The sequence below is a fragment of the Rhinopithecus roxellana genome, chromosome 13, assembly GCF_007565055.1.
Source record: "Rhinopithecus roxellana isolate Shanxi Qingling chromosome 13, ASM756505v1, whole genome shotgun sequence".
In the NCBI taxonomy this organism is placed as follows: domain Eukaryota; kingdom Metazoa; phylum Chordata; class Mammalia; order Primates; family Cercopithecidae; genus Rhinopithecus; species Rhinopithecus roxellana.
In genome coordinates, this window is record NC_044561.1 from 107605419 (window position 1) to 107619232 (window position 13814).

Genomic DNA, 13814 nt, shown 5'->3' on the forward strand with positions numbered 1-13814 from the left:
TGTCTAGTCCAATATCAGTGGAAAGCAATGAATAAATCAGTAAAGAGGCAGGGCAATGGAAAGCTCTGAATTCAAATTTAGTCTTTATTCTGTGGCCAACAGAAATCCAATGAAAGGTTTCTAGCAGGAGAGGACGCCAATAAAAGCTGCTTTCTGGAGGTTAATTTGACAGTGTCTGCAGGGTGGAGTGAAAAGAACTCAGAGCATGAGTCCAGGAGTCACTGGGGTCAAATGATCCCTCATTTTAAGGGCACATCTCTGCCCAGGTAGAACAGAGCCTTTCCCAGCATAATGCATCCTTTTCTTTCATGTGTCTTTCAGAACTGGTTAAAGTCCTATGGCTATCTGCTTCCCTATGATTCACGGGCATCTGCGTTGCACTCAGGGAAGGCCTTGCAGTCAGCAGTCTCCACTATGCAGCAGTTTTACGGGATCCCAGTCACCGGTGTGTTGGATCAGACAACGATCGAGTAAGATTTGCGTAGGACATTGTGCCTTTGAACTTTCTGGACTTACATTTGGGTTCACATTTGTCATGGCCTGTGTACACCCCATGCCCATCTTCCCTTCCTATCTTTTATTCCTGCAGTGCCATCCCGGGAGAGAATAATCCCGATGTGAGTGGCGGACGTGCTGGGATGGGAGTCCAGCCCTCCCATTAACTTTCCATGTGACCTTGGAGACAAGTTGCTTAACCCTTCTGGACCTCAGTTTCCTTATCAGTACAACGAGGGATTGGGTTGTAGATGGGCTCTTAAATCCCCTCGGGCTCGAATAATTTATCTGTGGGTCACCCTCTGGAGCTCCCTGCAAGGTACATGTCTCATAGAATACAGAAAATGCTTGAATGATAATGAGTTGGCTCCACTTTTTCCATTTACCAAACATTTGCTGGGCGCCTGCATGTGCCTGTCATCCGGCCCTCCAGAGGCTCACCATTTAATGACAAATACAGTCATCGAGCCACACCAGTCTAGAGCTCAGAAGGAAACAATGAGTTTTGGGGAGACACTTGGGAGGTAGTAACACTTAGGAGGTAGAAAAAAGCCATGAGGATGGTCACAATCACTCAAGGAGAATGTAAAGATTCACAGGCAGGTGCTGCGGATAGCACCCCCCGCAAAGCTAGCCAGGAAGGGGCAGCCGGAGAGGAAGAAGCCTCATGTGATGATGTGATGCACTGTCATGATGCCACATGGTGTGGGGTGGTCAGTGGGGCCAGCCGCTCCAGAGCCCTCCAACAGAAGCACGGCTGAAAGTTGTCTGCTGGGTTTAGTGACAAAGAGGTTGTTGTTAACCTCAGCAGAATGGTGGAGATGAAGTCAGACTGAAGTGGGGAGAAGCGGAGGTGAGGAGAAGAGGTAGCAAGTGGAGGAAAGACATTCAAGAAGCTTGACAGGGAGGTGGGGAGAAATGGGTAGCAGCTAGAGAGGATGAAGTTTTGTTTGTTTAAGACGGGAGAGAGTTGAATAGGCTTAAACTTGCTTAAGAAAGCTATGAGAGCTGTTTAAGAAAAGCCATTCACATCATTAAAGCATGGGAAAGAGCAGGAGTGAGTTTCCTAAGGAGGTGGGAAGGGAGGGGAGCCTGAGGCAGCTGGAAGGAGCTAGCAGGGCTGGGTGAGGATGCAGGGGAGTTGGTGGGAGGAGGAACAGGAAATGCACCCAGTTGTGGATCAAGGATCAATTTAATGTAAGTCACTCCTGGACAGAATCATCTCTCTGGGTCTCAGTGTGTTCATATGCAAAGGGGAGTGTTGGATTATGGCTCTAAATTCTAGATTCCACTTTTTTTTTTTTTTTTTTTTTTTTTTATGAAATGGAGTCTCAATCTGTCACCCAGGCTGGAGGGCAGTGGCACAATCTCAGCTCACTGCAACCTCTGGCTCCGGGGTTCAAGCGATTCTCCTGCCTCAGCCTGCCTAGTAGCTGAAATCTCAGGCCTGTACCACCATGCTGGCTAATTTTTTTATTATTATTATTTTTTTTTGTATTTTTAGTAGAGACGGGGTTTCACCATATTGGTCAGGCTGGTCTCAAACTCCTGACCTCAGGTGATCAGGAGCTCCCTGCAATGATCAGGCCTCCCAGAGTGCTAGGATTACAGGCGTAAGCCACCACGCCCGGCCTAGATTCCATTATTTTAAGCATCTGAGCTTTTAAAACTTGAGGAGTCTGGGGTTTTAGGATCCTAAAATCCTATGTGAACATTTCCTATTCCTAGGATTCTCTGACTATGAGAGTGTGAACTTCTTCTCCTGTGATGATGTGATATTCCTCTCCTGTGATATGGACTCCTTGGCCTTGTGGTCTCCAGAGTGGGCTGGTTAAAGAGAGCCCAGCCGCCTTTCAAAGCGGAGGTTATTTTGAGGGCTTTGCACAGGCCTCATGGCAGTGCATCCTGGGGCAGAAGCACTGGTGTCTCTGCTGCGGCACCACCTGGCCTTGGGTTTTACTCTGTTCCAAAAAGCCCCAGGCCTGTTGGATAGCGCTCAGAGAGTGGCAGGTGGATGGTGAAAGGAGGAGGCAGAGGGAACCATTTGAGGGAAAAGGATGGCATTTCCCACTTTCAGTTCTGCCCACACCTCCTTGTAGGAAGGTGGGGGTGTTGTGCTCTGGAAGCAGGGGAAGGAGGAAGCCAGTCGCACTTATTAATTCAAGACCTGAGTTGGGGAGTGTTCGGGGTAGAATTTAGAGCCCCAAGTTGCAGCTCCAGCTCTGTGACCTTGGGCAATGGCTGCCCTTCTCTGAGCCTGTTTCCTCCCCTAGGTGCCTTCCAGGTCTAACTCAGCCAGAGGTGGTTCTTGGTTCTCTTCCCAGGGACTGTTAATGAAAGGAAGCTAGATTAGCCATTTAAAGTACTATGTTTGAGTGTCTACCTTGGGAAATGTCACACATTTATTCATTCACCCATTCATTTGGTCAACAACATAGTTCCTCTAGCTCAACTTTGTGCTTAGCAGTGACAGGAAAAACTAAAAGCTTCAGGCTTTGTTAAATTGCATTAATTAACAGTTCATTTTTTTCATTCAACTAAGTTCCAGTCCTGCCTTGCTGATTTCTGTGTTTTACAAGGTACTGGATTTATCTGTGGATTGTTTCCCTCATCTGTGAAATGGGAATAATAATTTCTGTTACCTCACAGTGTTGTTTTAAGAATCAAACTTTATTTTATTTTATTTTAGATTTTGAGACAAGGTCTCACTCCCCTCACCCAGGTTGGAGTATAGTGGTGCGATCTTGGCTTACTGTAGCCTCAACTTTCCAAGCTCAGGTGATCCTCCCACCTCAGCCTCCCTAGTAGCTGGGACTACAGGCACGTACCACCATGCCTGGCTAATTTTTTGTATCTTTAGTAGAGATGGGGTTTTGCCATGTTGCCCAGGCTGGTCATGATCTTCTAGGCTCAAGCAGTCTCCTGCCTCAGCTTCCCAAAGTGCTAGGATTATAGGTGTGAGCTACTGCACCTGGCCAAGAATCAAACGTTTTAAAAGAATGTGCTGGGTGCAGTGGCTCACACCTGTAATCCCAGCACTTTGGGAGGCCAAGGTGGGCAGATCACCTGAGGCTAGGAGTTCGAGACCAGCCTGACCAACGTGGTGAAACCCCATCTCTACTAAAACTACAAAAATTAGCCAGGCATGGTGATGCATGCCCGTAATCCCAGCTACTACTCAGGACGCTGAGGCAGGACAATTGCTTGAACTCGGGAGGCAGAGGTTGCAGTGAGCTGAGATTGCACCACTACACTCTAGCCTGGGCAACAGAGCGAGACTCTGTCTCAAAAAAAAAAGAAAGAAAGAAAAAAGATAAATACCTGAAACTAGGTAATTTATAAAGAAAAGAGGTTTAATTGGCTCAGGGTTCCATAGGCTTTACAGGAAGCATGGCTGGGAATGCCTTAGGAAACTTTCAATCATAGTAGAAGGCAAAGGGGAAACAAGCACGTCATCACATGCCTGGAGCAGGGGGAAGAGGGAGAAGCGGGAGGTGCTCCACACTGTTAAACAACCAGATCTCATGAGAACTCACTCGCTAACAGCAGAACAGCAGGGGAAGTCTGCCCGCATAGCCCAATCACCTCCCAGCAGGCCCGGCCTCCAACACTGGGGATTACAGTTCGACAAGAGATCTAGGCAGGGACACAAATCAAAACCGTATCACCTGGTAACAAACAGATATCAGGATTTAAGTAGTTTCAGGCACTGGGCTACCTTTTGGGGACACAATGATGAATAGGACATAGTTCCTGTCCTCAATTTACCATTTATTAGGGGAAATAGACCAATAAATTTTAAATCACAACACAATATAATAAGTGCTGCAGATAATTATGTTCCACACCCCACAGTTCTTTAGCCACCTCTTTTTTTTTTTTTTTCTTCTGTAACGGCATTTCGCTCTTCTTGCCCAAGCTGGAGCACAATGGCACAATCTTAGCTCACTACAACCTCTGCCTCCCGGGTTCAAGCAATTCCCCTGCCTCAGCCTCCCAAGTAGCTGGGATTACAGCCATCTGCCACTATGCCCAGCTAATTTTTTTGTATTTTTAGTAGAGACAGGGTTTCACCTTGTTAGCCAGGCTGGTCTCAAACTCCTGACCTCAGATAAGCCACCTGCCTCAGCCTCCCAGAGTGCTGGGATTACAGGTGTGAGCCACCACACCCAGCCTGTTTATTCACTTCTTGAACAAGTCTAGTGAAAGAGAATTTGCTAGCCGGGCGCGGTGGCTCAAGCCTGTAATCCCAGCACTTTGGGAGGCTGAGACGGGCGGATCACGAGGTCAGGAGATCAAGACCATCCTGGCTAACACGGTGAAACCCCGTCTCTACTAAAAATACAAAAAACTAGCCGGGCGAGGTGGCGGGCGCCTGTAGTCCCAGCTACTCCGGAGGCTGAGGCAGGAGAATGGCGTAAACCCGGGAGGCGGAGCTTGCAGTGAGCTGAGATCCGGCCACTGCACTCCAGCCTGGGAGACAGAGCCAGACTCCGTCTCAAAAAAAAAAAAAAAAAAAAAAGAGAGAATTTGCTGTCTTCATGCTATGCCATTCTACTGTTGGATAGTTGTGATTCATTCAGTCAGTCAGTCAACAATAATTATTGAACCCCTTCTGTGTCAGGCACTGTGCCAGCCCTGGGGATACAGGCAAGGCTCCTGTCCTTATGGAGCTTAGAATCTGGGGAAAGAGACAAAGAACAAACAAGAAAGCAAATGCATAATCTAAGTTCACGAGTGATAAATCCTATGAAGAAACATTAAGCAGGATAAGCAGATATCAGTGGGTTGGGGTCAGGGAAACTATTTTAGATAGAAAGGACAACGAAGTCCTCTGTGAAGGGATACTATTTGAGCAGAGACTTTAATGAAGTAAGGGAATAAACCACATGCAGAAGAAGAGTGTTGCAAGTAGAGGGAACAGCAATGCAAAGACCCTACCATAGGAATAGGCTTAGCATGCTCAAGGAAAAGCAAGAAGGTCGCCATGCCTGGAGCTTAGGATGTAAGGGGAGAAGGATGACGATGTTCTTGGACAGGTATGCAGGGGCTGGGTCATGTGGGGCTTTGTGGGTCAGGATGAAGAGTTTGACTTTTTTTTTTTTTTTTTTGAGATGGAGTCTCTCTCTGTCACCCAGGCTGGAGTGCAGTGGCACAATCTTGGCTGCAACCTCCACCTCTCAGGTTCAAGCGATTCTCCTGCCTCAGCCTCCTGAGTAGCTGGGATTACAGGTGTAAGCAATGCAGCTGGCTAATTTTTTTTTTTTTAATTTTTAGTAGAGACGGGGGTTTCACCGTGTTGGCCAGGCTGGTCTCGAACTCCTGACCTCAGGTCACCTGCCTCGGCCTCCCAAAGTGCTGGGATTACAGGCGTGAGCCACTGCGCCCGGCTGAAGAGTTCGAATTTTATTTTGGGTGTTCGGGGAAGTCGTTGGAGGCTTTTAACCAGGGCAGGCTGTGATCTGATGGCATTTACAGAGCATTTTCACATGTACGTTCTCCTTGAAGATGCACATCCACCTAAGAACAACAAGAACTAGAGTTCTCATGTTGCAGAGGAGGAAACTGAGGTTCATATTGGTTCAGCCACTTGCCTGGGGGTCCTATGACTAGTGGTGGAGCTGGAACTTATCAAGCCCATGTATTCTGATTCTCAGTCTTTATACAGCTATGTTTCCTCATCTAAGATTGTGAGTGTATGAATTAATGAATCACTTGGTCAATCATGTTCCTGTTGGAGTCCATCCCAGCCAGGGTCCCAGAGTGTAGATTGAGGAATGCACATTGCTTTCCAGACTGGAGCTGGGGAATATGCAGTCCCTTCCTAGAATGTTCAGTGCATATGCGTATGTGTGTGTCCTCTCTCTGCCCAGGTGGATGAAGAAACCCCGATGTGGTGTCCCTGATCACCCCCACTTAAGCCGTAGGCGGAGAAACAAGCGCTATGCCCTGACTGGACAGAAGTGGAGGCAAAAACACATTACCTACAGGTGCTTCGACTTCCCCTCTTCCTCCCTGCCTTTGGCTCCACCCTCACTCTGCTTTTCCTTGCCTGAGTTTCAAAGGCTCACAATGTAGGGGGGCCTGGGGATCAGGCTCACAGCGTAGGCCAAGGGCCAGGCATGTGGCATCAGCACCAGGTGCTGAGAGCCCATAACTTTGTCCTCCTTGTGGCTTCCACAGGATGCTGTGACTCCAACCTCAGGTTTGTTTGGTCCTCTGGGGGCTCTTAGTTGTGTTCTGTTTAGATGCCTATAGTTTTTAGGTTACAGAAAGTGGGGTATGAATGGTTTAGTAACTTTCAGCTGTGATAAAGAACCATGGCTTGCAGTGAGCTATATCACGCCCCTGTACTCCAGCCTGGGTGACAGAGTGAGACTCTGTCTCCAAAACAAAACAAATGAAACAAAAACCACAAAACAAAAAACAAAACCATGGCTTAATTCAGTCTCATTATCACTGCCTGCCAAACCCTATTCCCTCTCATCTGGATCCTCCCACCCCAAAATCCACCTGATGGACTTCACCTGAGATTCCCAACACAGCATTCCAGTTGTTTCTTAAGGAGTACAAAGAACTGGGACCTGACTCATAATAGTGTCATACTGTCTGGAGGAACAAAGGGGAGAGCAGGATCCATCTCCAAGCCAGATCAGTGGCCCAAGAACAGAGATGACGGAGCCCATCACAGCAGACTCAAGCACCAGAGTGGGGCTGGGGGGCAAGGGCCAGGTACTGAGCAGGCTCAGGTGGGGCTGGGGCAAGGTCCAGGCATGGGAAGGCTCAGGTGGGTGCTGGTTGGCACTTCTCAAGGCTCTGCTGTCATCTCAGGTGGATCCCTTGGGTGCAGAGGCAGAACCTGAGACAGAGATCCTTAGAGTTGAACTAAGGGCTCTCCTGCCGACAAGCGCTCCCTACAGAAAGGGACTTTTTTTTTTTTTTTTTTTCCAGAAATCTGACAAGAGAAGGAAACTTAAGAATCTAGGTTAGAAACTGAATAGACTTTCGGGTCTCTTGAAGGGGTAAAGTGGATCAAGAGAAAGAAGCACTGGGTTCTAACCCAACTCTGAGTAACTTCTTTCACTCAACTTCTCTGGGCCTCAGTTTTCTTACGTATGGAGTAGGTAGAATAATCCATGCCCCAGAGGGTCACAGGGCAGAGAACCCATAACAACAACCCATGATGGTGTTTTGTGAAGAACCATGCAGTATGAACACAGCAACCCTAAACAGCTAAATCTATAATGGATTAAATCAGATACCGGCCAGCTTCTAGGAAGACAAGCCAAAGATTGGTGCTAAAGATTTTTAAAGAGACTTTTCACTTAAACTCCTCTCTATTATTTGAATAGTTTTATAACTTTTATAAATGAAAGTATTTTATATTAGAAAAAAACCTTAAAATTCAGAAAATCCTATTTACCAATTTCTTTTTTTTTTTTGAGACAGAGTCTCACTGTGTTATCCAGGCTGGAGTGCAGTGGTGCAGTCTTGGCTCACTGCAACCTCTGCCTCTGGGTTCAAGCAATTATCCTGCTTCAGCCTCCCAAGTAGCTGAGATTATAGGCTCACACCACCATGCCTGGCTAATTTTTGTACTTTTAACAGAGACAGGGTTTTGCCATGTTGGCCAGGCTGGTCTCGAATTCCTGACCTCAAGTGATCCGCCAGCCTCGGCCTCCCGAAGTGCTGGGATTACAGGCATGAATCATTGCGCCCGGCCCCAATTTACTTTTTTCAACAAACTAGAGTGGAATCCTTTATTCAACACAGCTTTGCTGGAGATCAAATGGAAAACACTGAGTAAAGCAAAGCCATCTGACTGAGGCAGGGTGGAGATCCAGAGCTCTGCCTACTCAGCCTCTTCTTCAACCCCTGGGGCAGCTAAGCAGAATTCTAGGGTTCAAATTCAGATCACTGAGCCACATTGTCTCAGATATCTATTTTAGCTCTGCTGTTCTCTGACTCTCTGATCTTGACTAATGATCCTCTCCTCTCTCACCAGCATTCACAACTATACCCCAAAAGTGGGTGAGCTAGACACGCGGAAAGCTATTCGCCAGGCTTTTGATGTGTGGCAGAAGGTGACCCCACTGACCTTTGAAGAGGTGCCATACCACGAGATCAAAAGCGACCGGAAGGAGGCAGACATCATGATCTTTTTTGCTTCTGGTTTCCACGGTGACAGCTCCCCATTTGATGGAGAAGGGGGATTCCTGGCTCATGCCTACTTCCCTGGCCCAGGGATTGGAGGAGACACCCACTTTGACTCTGATGAGCCATGGACACTAGGAAATGCCAACCATGATGGTAAGGCCATGAGGGGACAGGGGTCAAGGGCTGCTCAGTTGTTGGGAAAGAACTTGGAGGACATCTTAGATGAGTTTCCTGCTTTCTAGAGCCTCTTGTCCAAGAACTAAGACCGTAAGAGGGTGGGAACTGTAATTTCTGATAATATTCAACATTCGATCCACCAGAGCCAGGGCCATGGACATGAGTCAGGTCACTTAGAAGATAGTCCGGTTGGCAGGAGAAAAGTAAGGTTAGACCACAAGTAAGAAGATAAAGTAATGGACCAGAGGCTGAAGAAGAAGTTTAAAAGGGGTCGGGCGCAATGGCTCACACCTGTAATCCCAGCACTTTGGGAGGCCGAGGCAGGTGGATCACCTGAGGTCAGGAGTTCAAGACCAGCCTGGCCAACATGGTGAAACCCTGTCTCTACTTAAAAATACAAAAATTATCTGGGCGTGGTAGCAGGTGTTTGTAATCCCAGCTACTCAGGAGGCTGAGGCATGAGAATCGCTTGAACCCAGAAGGCGGAGGTTGCAGTGAGCCAAGATCGCACCATTGCACTCCAGCCTAGGCAACGAGTGAAACTCCATCTCAAAAAAAAAAAAAAAAAAGGTTAAAAGGCATTAAAGCTGAAAAGTGGGGTCTGAAAGTAGTAAGCTATGGCCTGAATGATGAGGGCTCCAAAAGCCATCTTATGAATGACACGACTGGCTCCCTCCTTTGTCACCCTCACATGTGAGTATTAGGCCCTGAAATTATTCTGGCATCCTTGGATAATTTACCCTGCACCACTATGGTTCAACGAATATTTACGGAGGCAGAGCCAATACCGTGCAGCAATACTAATGATACCCTGCAGGTTGCCAAAAAGTTCCTCATCAATATTTACTCACAAGGCACATGCTTAGTATGTAGGCAAGTGTACATTATTATACCCATTTTTAAGATGAAGAGTTGGGGCTCAACTGGCATAGCTGAAAGGTGACAATGCAGGTATTTAGCCCTGGTTCAACTACTGGCTATGTGATACCCTCAGTCTCCTCGTCTGCAAAGTGAGGGGCTGGATTAGGTGATTGCTAAGGGCCTTCCAACTCTAACAAACATGATACAAAGTCTTGCAAAGACCGGGGGAGCTGAACGTTTGAAAAAAATGGCATGATCTCTGTCCTCTGGCAGTCCAAAGTCAGTCTAGCAGGGCAGTTACGTGTGCACATAAGTAACCCTGTCATAGACAGACACTACCCAAGGCTGTAGCAGAGGTACCAAGAAAATACACTAGGAGTTTGGAGGAAAGAGGGACAGAGGAGTGTGGCTTTTGGATTATAATAGATGACAATTAGTGGGTATGCTGGTGTTCTAAGGCCCGTACCAAGTGCTTGCCACCCATTATGTGAGGAAACTATTATATCTATTAAATATATTATAATACATAATGAAATTTATATTAAGCAATATATAAAGTGTAAATATATGACGTAAAATTATTATTATAGGTAAATATTGTTATCTTCATTTTACAGATAGGTAAACTGAGACATAGAGAAACATTAAGTAACCTACCTAAGGTCCCATAGTTGGTGAATGGTGAAATAAGACTTTGAACCTGGGCATTATGGCCCTGGAGCCCATGCTTTTAGCCATCACGCTAAGCTTCCATGGTTCTCAAACTGTAGGGCACAGCAGAATCACCTAGAAACTAGAAATCACCTAGAAATTTTCAAGAATGTAGATTCCAGGCCAGGCACCGTAGGTCACACCTGTAATCCCAGCACTTTGGGAGGCTGAGGCAGGTGGATCACCTGAGGTCAGGAGTTCAAGACCAGCCTGGCCAACATGGTGAAACTCCACCTCTATGGAAAACACAAAAATTAGCCAGTCATGGTGGTGGGCGCCTGTAATCCCAGCTACTTTGGAGGTTGAGGCAGGAGAATCCCTTGAATCCAGGAGGTGGAGGTTGCAGTGAGTCGAGATCACGCCACTGCACTCCAGCCCGGGCAACAGAGATTCTGTCTCAAAAAAAAAAAAAAGGACTGCAGATTGCTGGCTCCTAACCTCTTGTCATTCTGATTCTCTGGGTCCGGGGTAGGACCTGGGAATCTGCAATTGGTCTAATACATTCCTGGGGCCTTCTGATGCAGCTATTCCATCACCATGAGAAATTCTGTCTTAATACCTAGAGTTTTCCTACCTGGCCTAATCGTAAGAACCAGCGGGGGTTCTTGTTATAAATGTGGATTCCCAGGTCCTTCCCACAGAGATCCTGACTCTTAAGTTGAAACAAGCTTGGGGAACACCGGGCATCCTTTTCTCCTGCCCTGCGGCTGCTCCAGGCTGAGAGCAGACTCTCAAAGCTGGTTTCCCCAGAGGCCATGTTTGGTGTCTATAGGTGGGGATCACCTCCTTGAGAACATATCATTGCATGGATCAGGGATTGGCAGCTCTGGGGTTATCTGTCAAAGGTTGGACCAGGAGGTGGTTTGGCCAAGGCTCAGCCGAGGCAAAGTCATGAACCTGTTAAATTGTTCTTTATCCTCTTCGTTCTTCAGATTTTTGTCCTTTTTCCTATCGAACTCCATTTCCTTTGCCCTGGTGTCTCTCCTGTGTGTCCTGCATGTACTTTCTGGCTCTCTGAGTACCTATTATTTATCTCATTCTTATTTTTGGATCGGTGTCAACAAATGGCTGGCTGTGCTAACAGATAAGATGTGAGGAAAAGAGAACTAACATTTTTGAGGCCCTGTTATGTGCCAGGCACTGTTAGCTGATAAGGTTTTAGTTATATTCCTGATAGAGACAAATGAATGTTCAAAGAGATGTCCAGAGGAGGCAATGGGAAGACACTCCCACTCCTCTGCCCTCCCCTTCTGCCCAGCACTGGGGGTGTGCACTGCCCACACCTGCTCCTTGCTTTTGCAGAACTTGTTGAACCCAGCCCCCAAATCTCAAGAGCTGGTGATGTGTGTGGGAAGGACCTGGGACCTGTGGATGGGCACCATCCCAGCACTTCTCCCATCTGTCCCACCCCAACTTTCATGAAAGACTGCCAATTCTGATAGAAATTCCAAGATTGCTAATGTCTTCTTTGGATAAGAATCAGGACTTTGCTCTGCTCTAGAAAACCAAGCAGGATGGTTGGTGGTCCAGATGCAGCTCAGGACCACAGCAATTGACCCCTGGCTGGTGAACTGGAATGCAGTGATGGCAGGTTTTGGGTGAGAGGAAAGGAACCAAAATTTATTGAGCATCCATCTATTATCTCGTTTAATTTCCACGTAGACTCAGCAAAGGGGTGGAGTTTCCTGGGAACTTTTTGAACTTACTAGCTTACTTCTTTTTTCTTTTCTTTTTTTTTTTTTTGAGACGGAATCTCGCTCTGTCGCCCAGGCTGGACTGCAGTGGCTGGATCTCAGCTCACTGCAAGCTCCGCCTCCCGGGTTTACGCCATTCTCCTGCCTCAGCCTCCCGAGTAGCTGGGACTACAGGCGCCCACCACCTCGCCCGGCTAGTTTTTTTTTTGTATTTTTCAGTAGAGATGGGGTTTCACTGTGTTAGCCAGGATGGTTTCGATGTTCTGACCTCGTGATCCGCCCGTCTCGGCCTCCCAAAGTGCTGGGATTACAGGCTTGAGCCACCGCGCCCGGCCCTTACTTCTTTTTTCTAAACTCTCATTATGGAAAATTTCAAACTCACAAAAGTAGGAGGAATGATTCTATGATCTCCCAGATACCCACCACCTGCCTCAGCAATTATCAACGCTGTGGCATTCCTATTTATCTACTTTTTTTTGGCTGATTTTTTTTTTTTTTTTTTTTTTTGAGATGGTGTCTGGCTCTGACGCCCAGGCTGGAGTGCAGTGGCACTATCTCGGCTCACTGCAGGCTTTGCCTCCCGGGTTCACACCATTCTCCTGCCTCAGCCTCCCGAGAAGCTGGGACTATAGGCGCCCGCCACCACGCCCGGCTAATTTTTTTGTATTTTTAGTAGAGACGGGGTTTCACCGTGTTAGTTAGGATGGTCTTGATCTCCTGACCTTGTGATCCACCCGCCTCAGCCTCCCAAAGTGCTGGGATTACAGGCGTGAGCCACCGTGCCCGGCCTGGCTGATGTATTTTAAAGAAAATCTCAGGCATACTAACATTTCACCTTTAAATACTTCAGTATATACCTCTAACAGATAAAGGCTAATTTTTAACATAAGCACACAATCATTATCAAGCCCAACAAAATTAACAATAATTTTTAAAAATCTAATACCCAGTTTGAGTTCACTTTCCCAAAATATCTCAGAAATGTCTTTTACAGTTGTTTGCTTGAATCAGGATCCAAACAAGATCCACACACAGGGCTGACGTGTCTCTTAAAGCCCTTTTTATTTAAAACACTCCCATCCTACACACGTTTCCCTCCATATATTTGTTGAAGACACTGGGTCATGTGTCCTGAGTATAATCATTTGGGGTGACTAGAATCAAGTTCACTTTTTTTTTTTTTTTTTTTGAGGCAGAGTCTCACTCTGTCCACCAGGCTGGAGTGCAGTGGCTGGATCTCGGCTCACTGCAAGCTCCGCCTCCCGGGTTCCCGCCATTCTCCTGCCTCAGCCTCCTGAGTAGCTGGGACTACAGGCGCCCGCCACCGCGCCCGGCTAATTTTTTGTATTTTTAGTAGAGACGGGGTTTCACCGTGGTCTCGATCTCCTGACCTAGTGATCCGCCCACCTCCGCCTCCCAAAGTGCTGGGATTACAGGCGTGAGCCACCGCGCCCGGCCAAGTTCACTTTTAATATGTCTCTCTTCCCCATAATTCCAGAATGTTGTTCATTAGATCTACAGGCCTGACTCGATTCAAGTTCAATTTTTTGGCAAGAATACTTCCTAGGTGGTGCTGGTACTTCCTAGTCACCACATCAGCAAACACATATGATGCATGGCTGTCCCACTTTCAGTGATGTTGAGGTCGAGCATTCGCTTCAGGTTGTGTCAGCCTGACCCACCCATTATACAATTCACCTGGAGAACTTAAAAAAAAAA

The 13814-nt window shown here is 47.1% G+C and overlaps 1 protein-coding gene across 1 annotated transcript in view; it reads left to right on the top strand.

Annotated features, from left to right (window-relative positions):
- The window catches only part of MMP24 (matrix metallopeptidase 24), a 44479-nt gene that overhangs the window by 13482 nt on the left and 17183 nt on the right, over positions 1-13814 (top strand). Inside the window, exons 2-4 of the mRNA XM_030915346.1 lie at positions 322-470; positions 6369-6485; positions 8501-8805. Of these exons, the coding sequence (XP_030771206.1) occupies positions 322-470; positions 6369-6485; positions 8501-8805 (571 nt within the window). The remainder of the gene's footprint in view (positions 1-321; positions 471-6368; positions 6486-8500; positions 8806-13814) is intronic.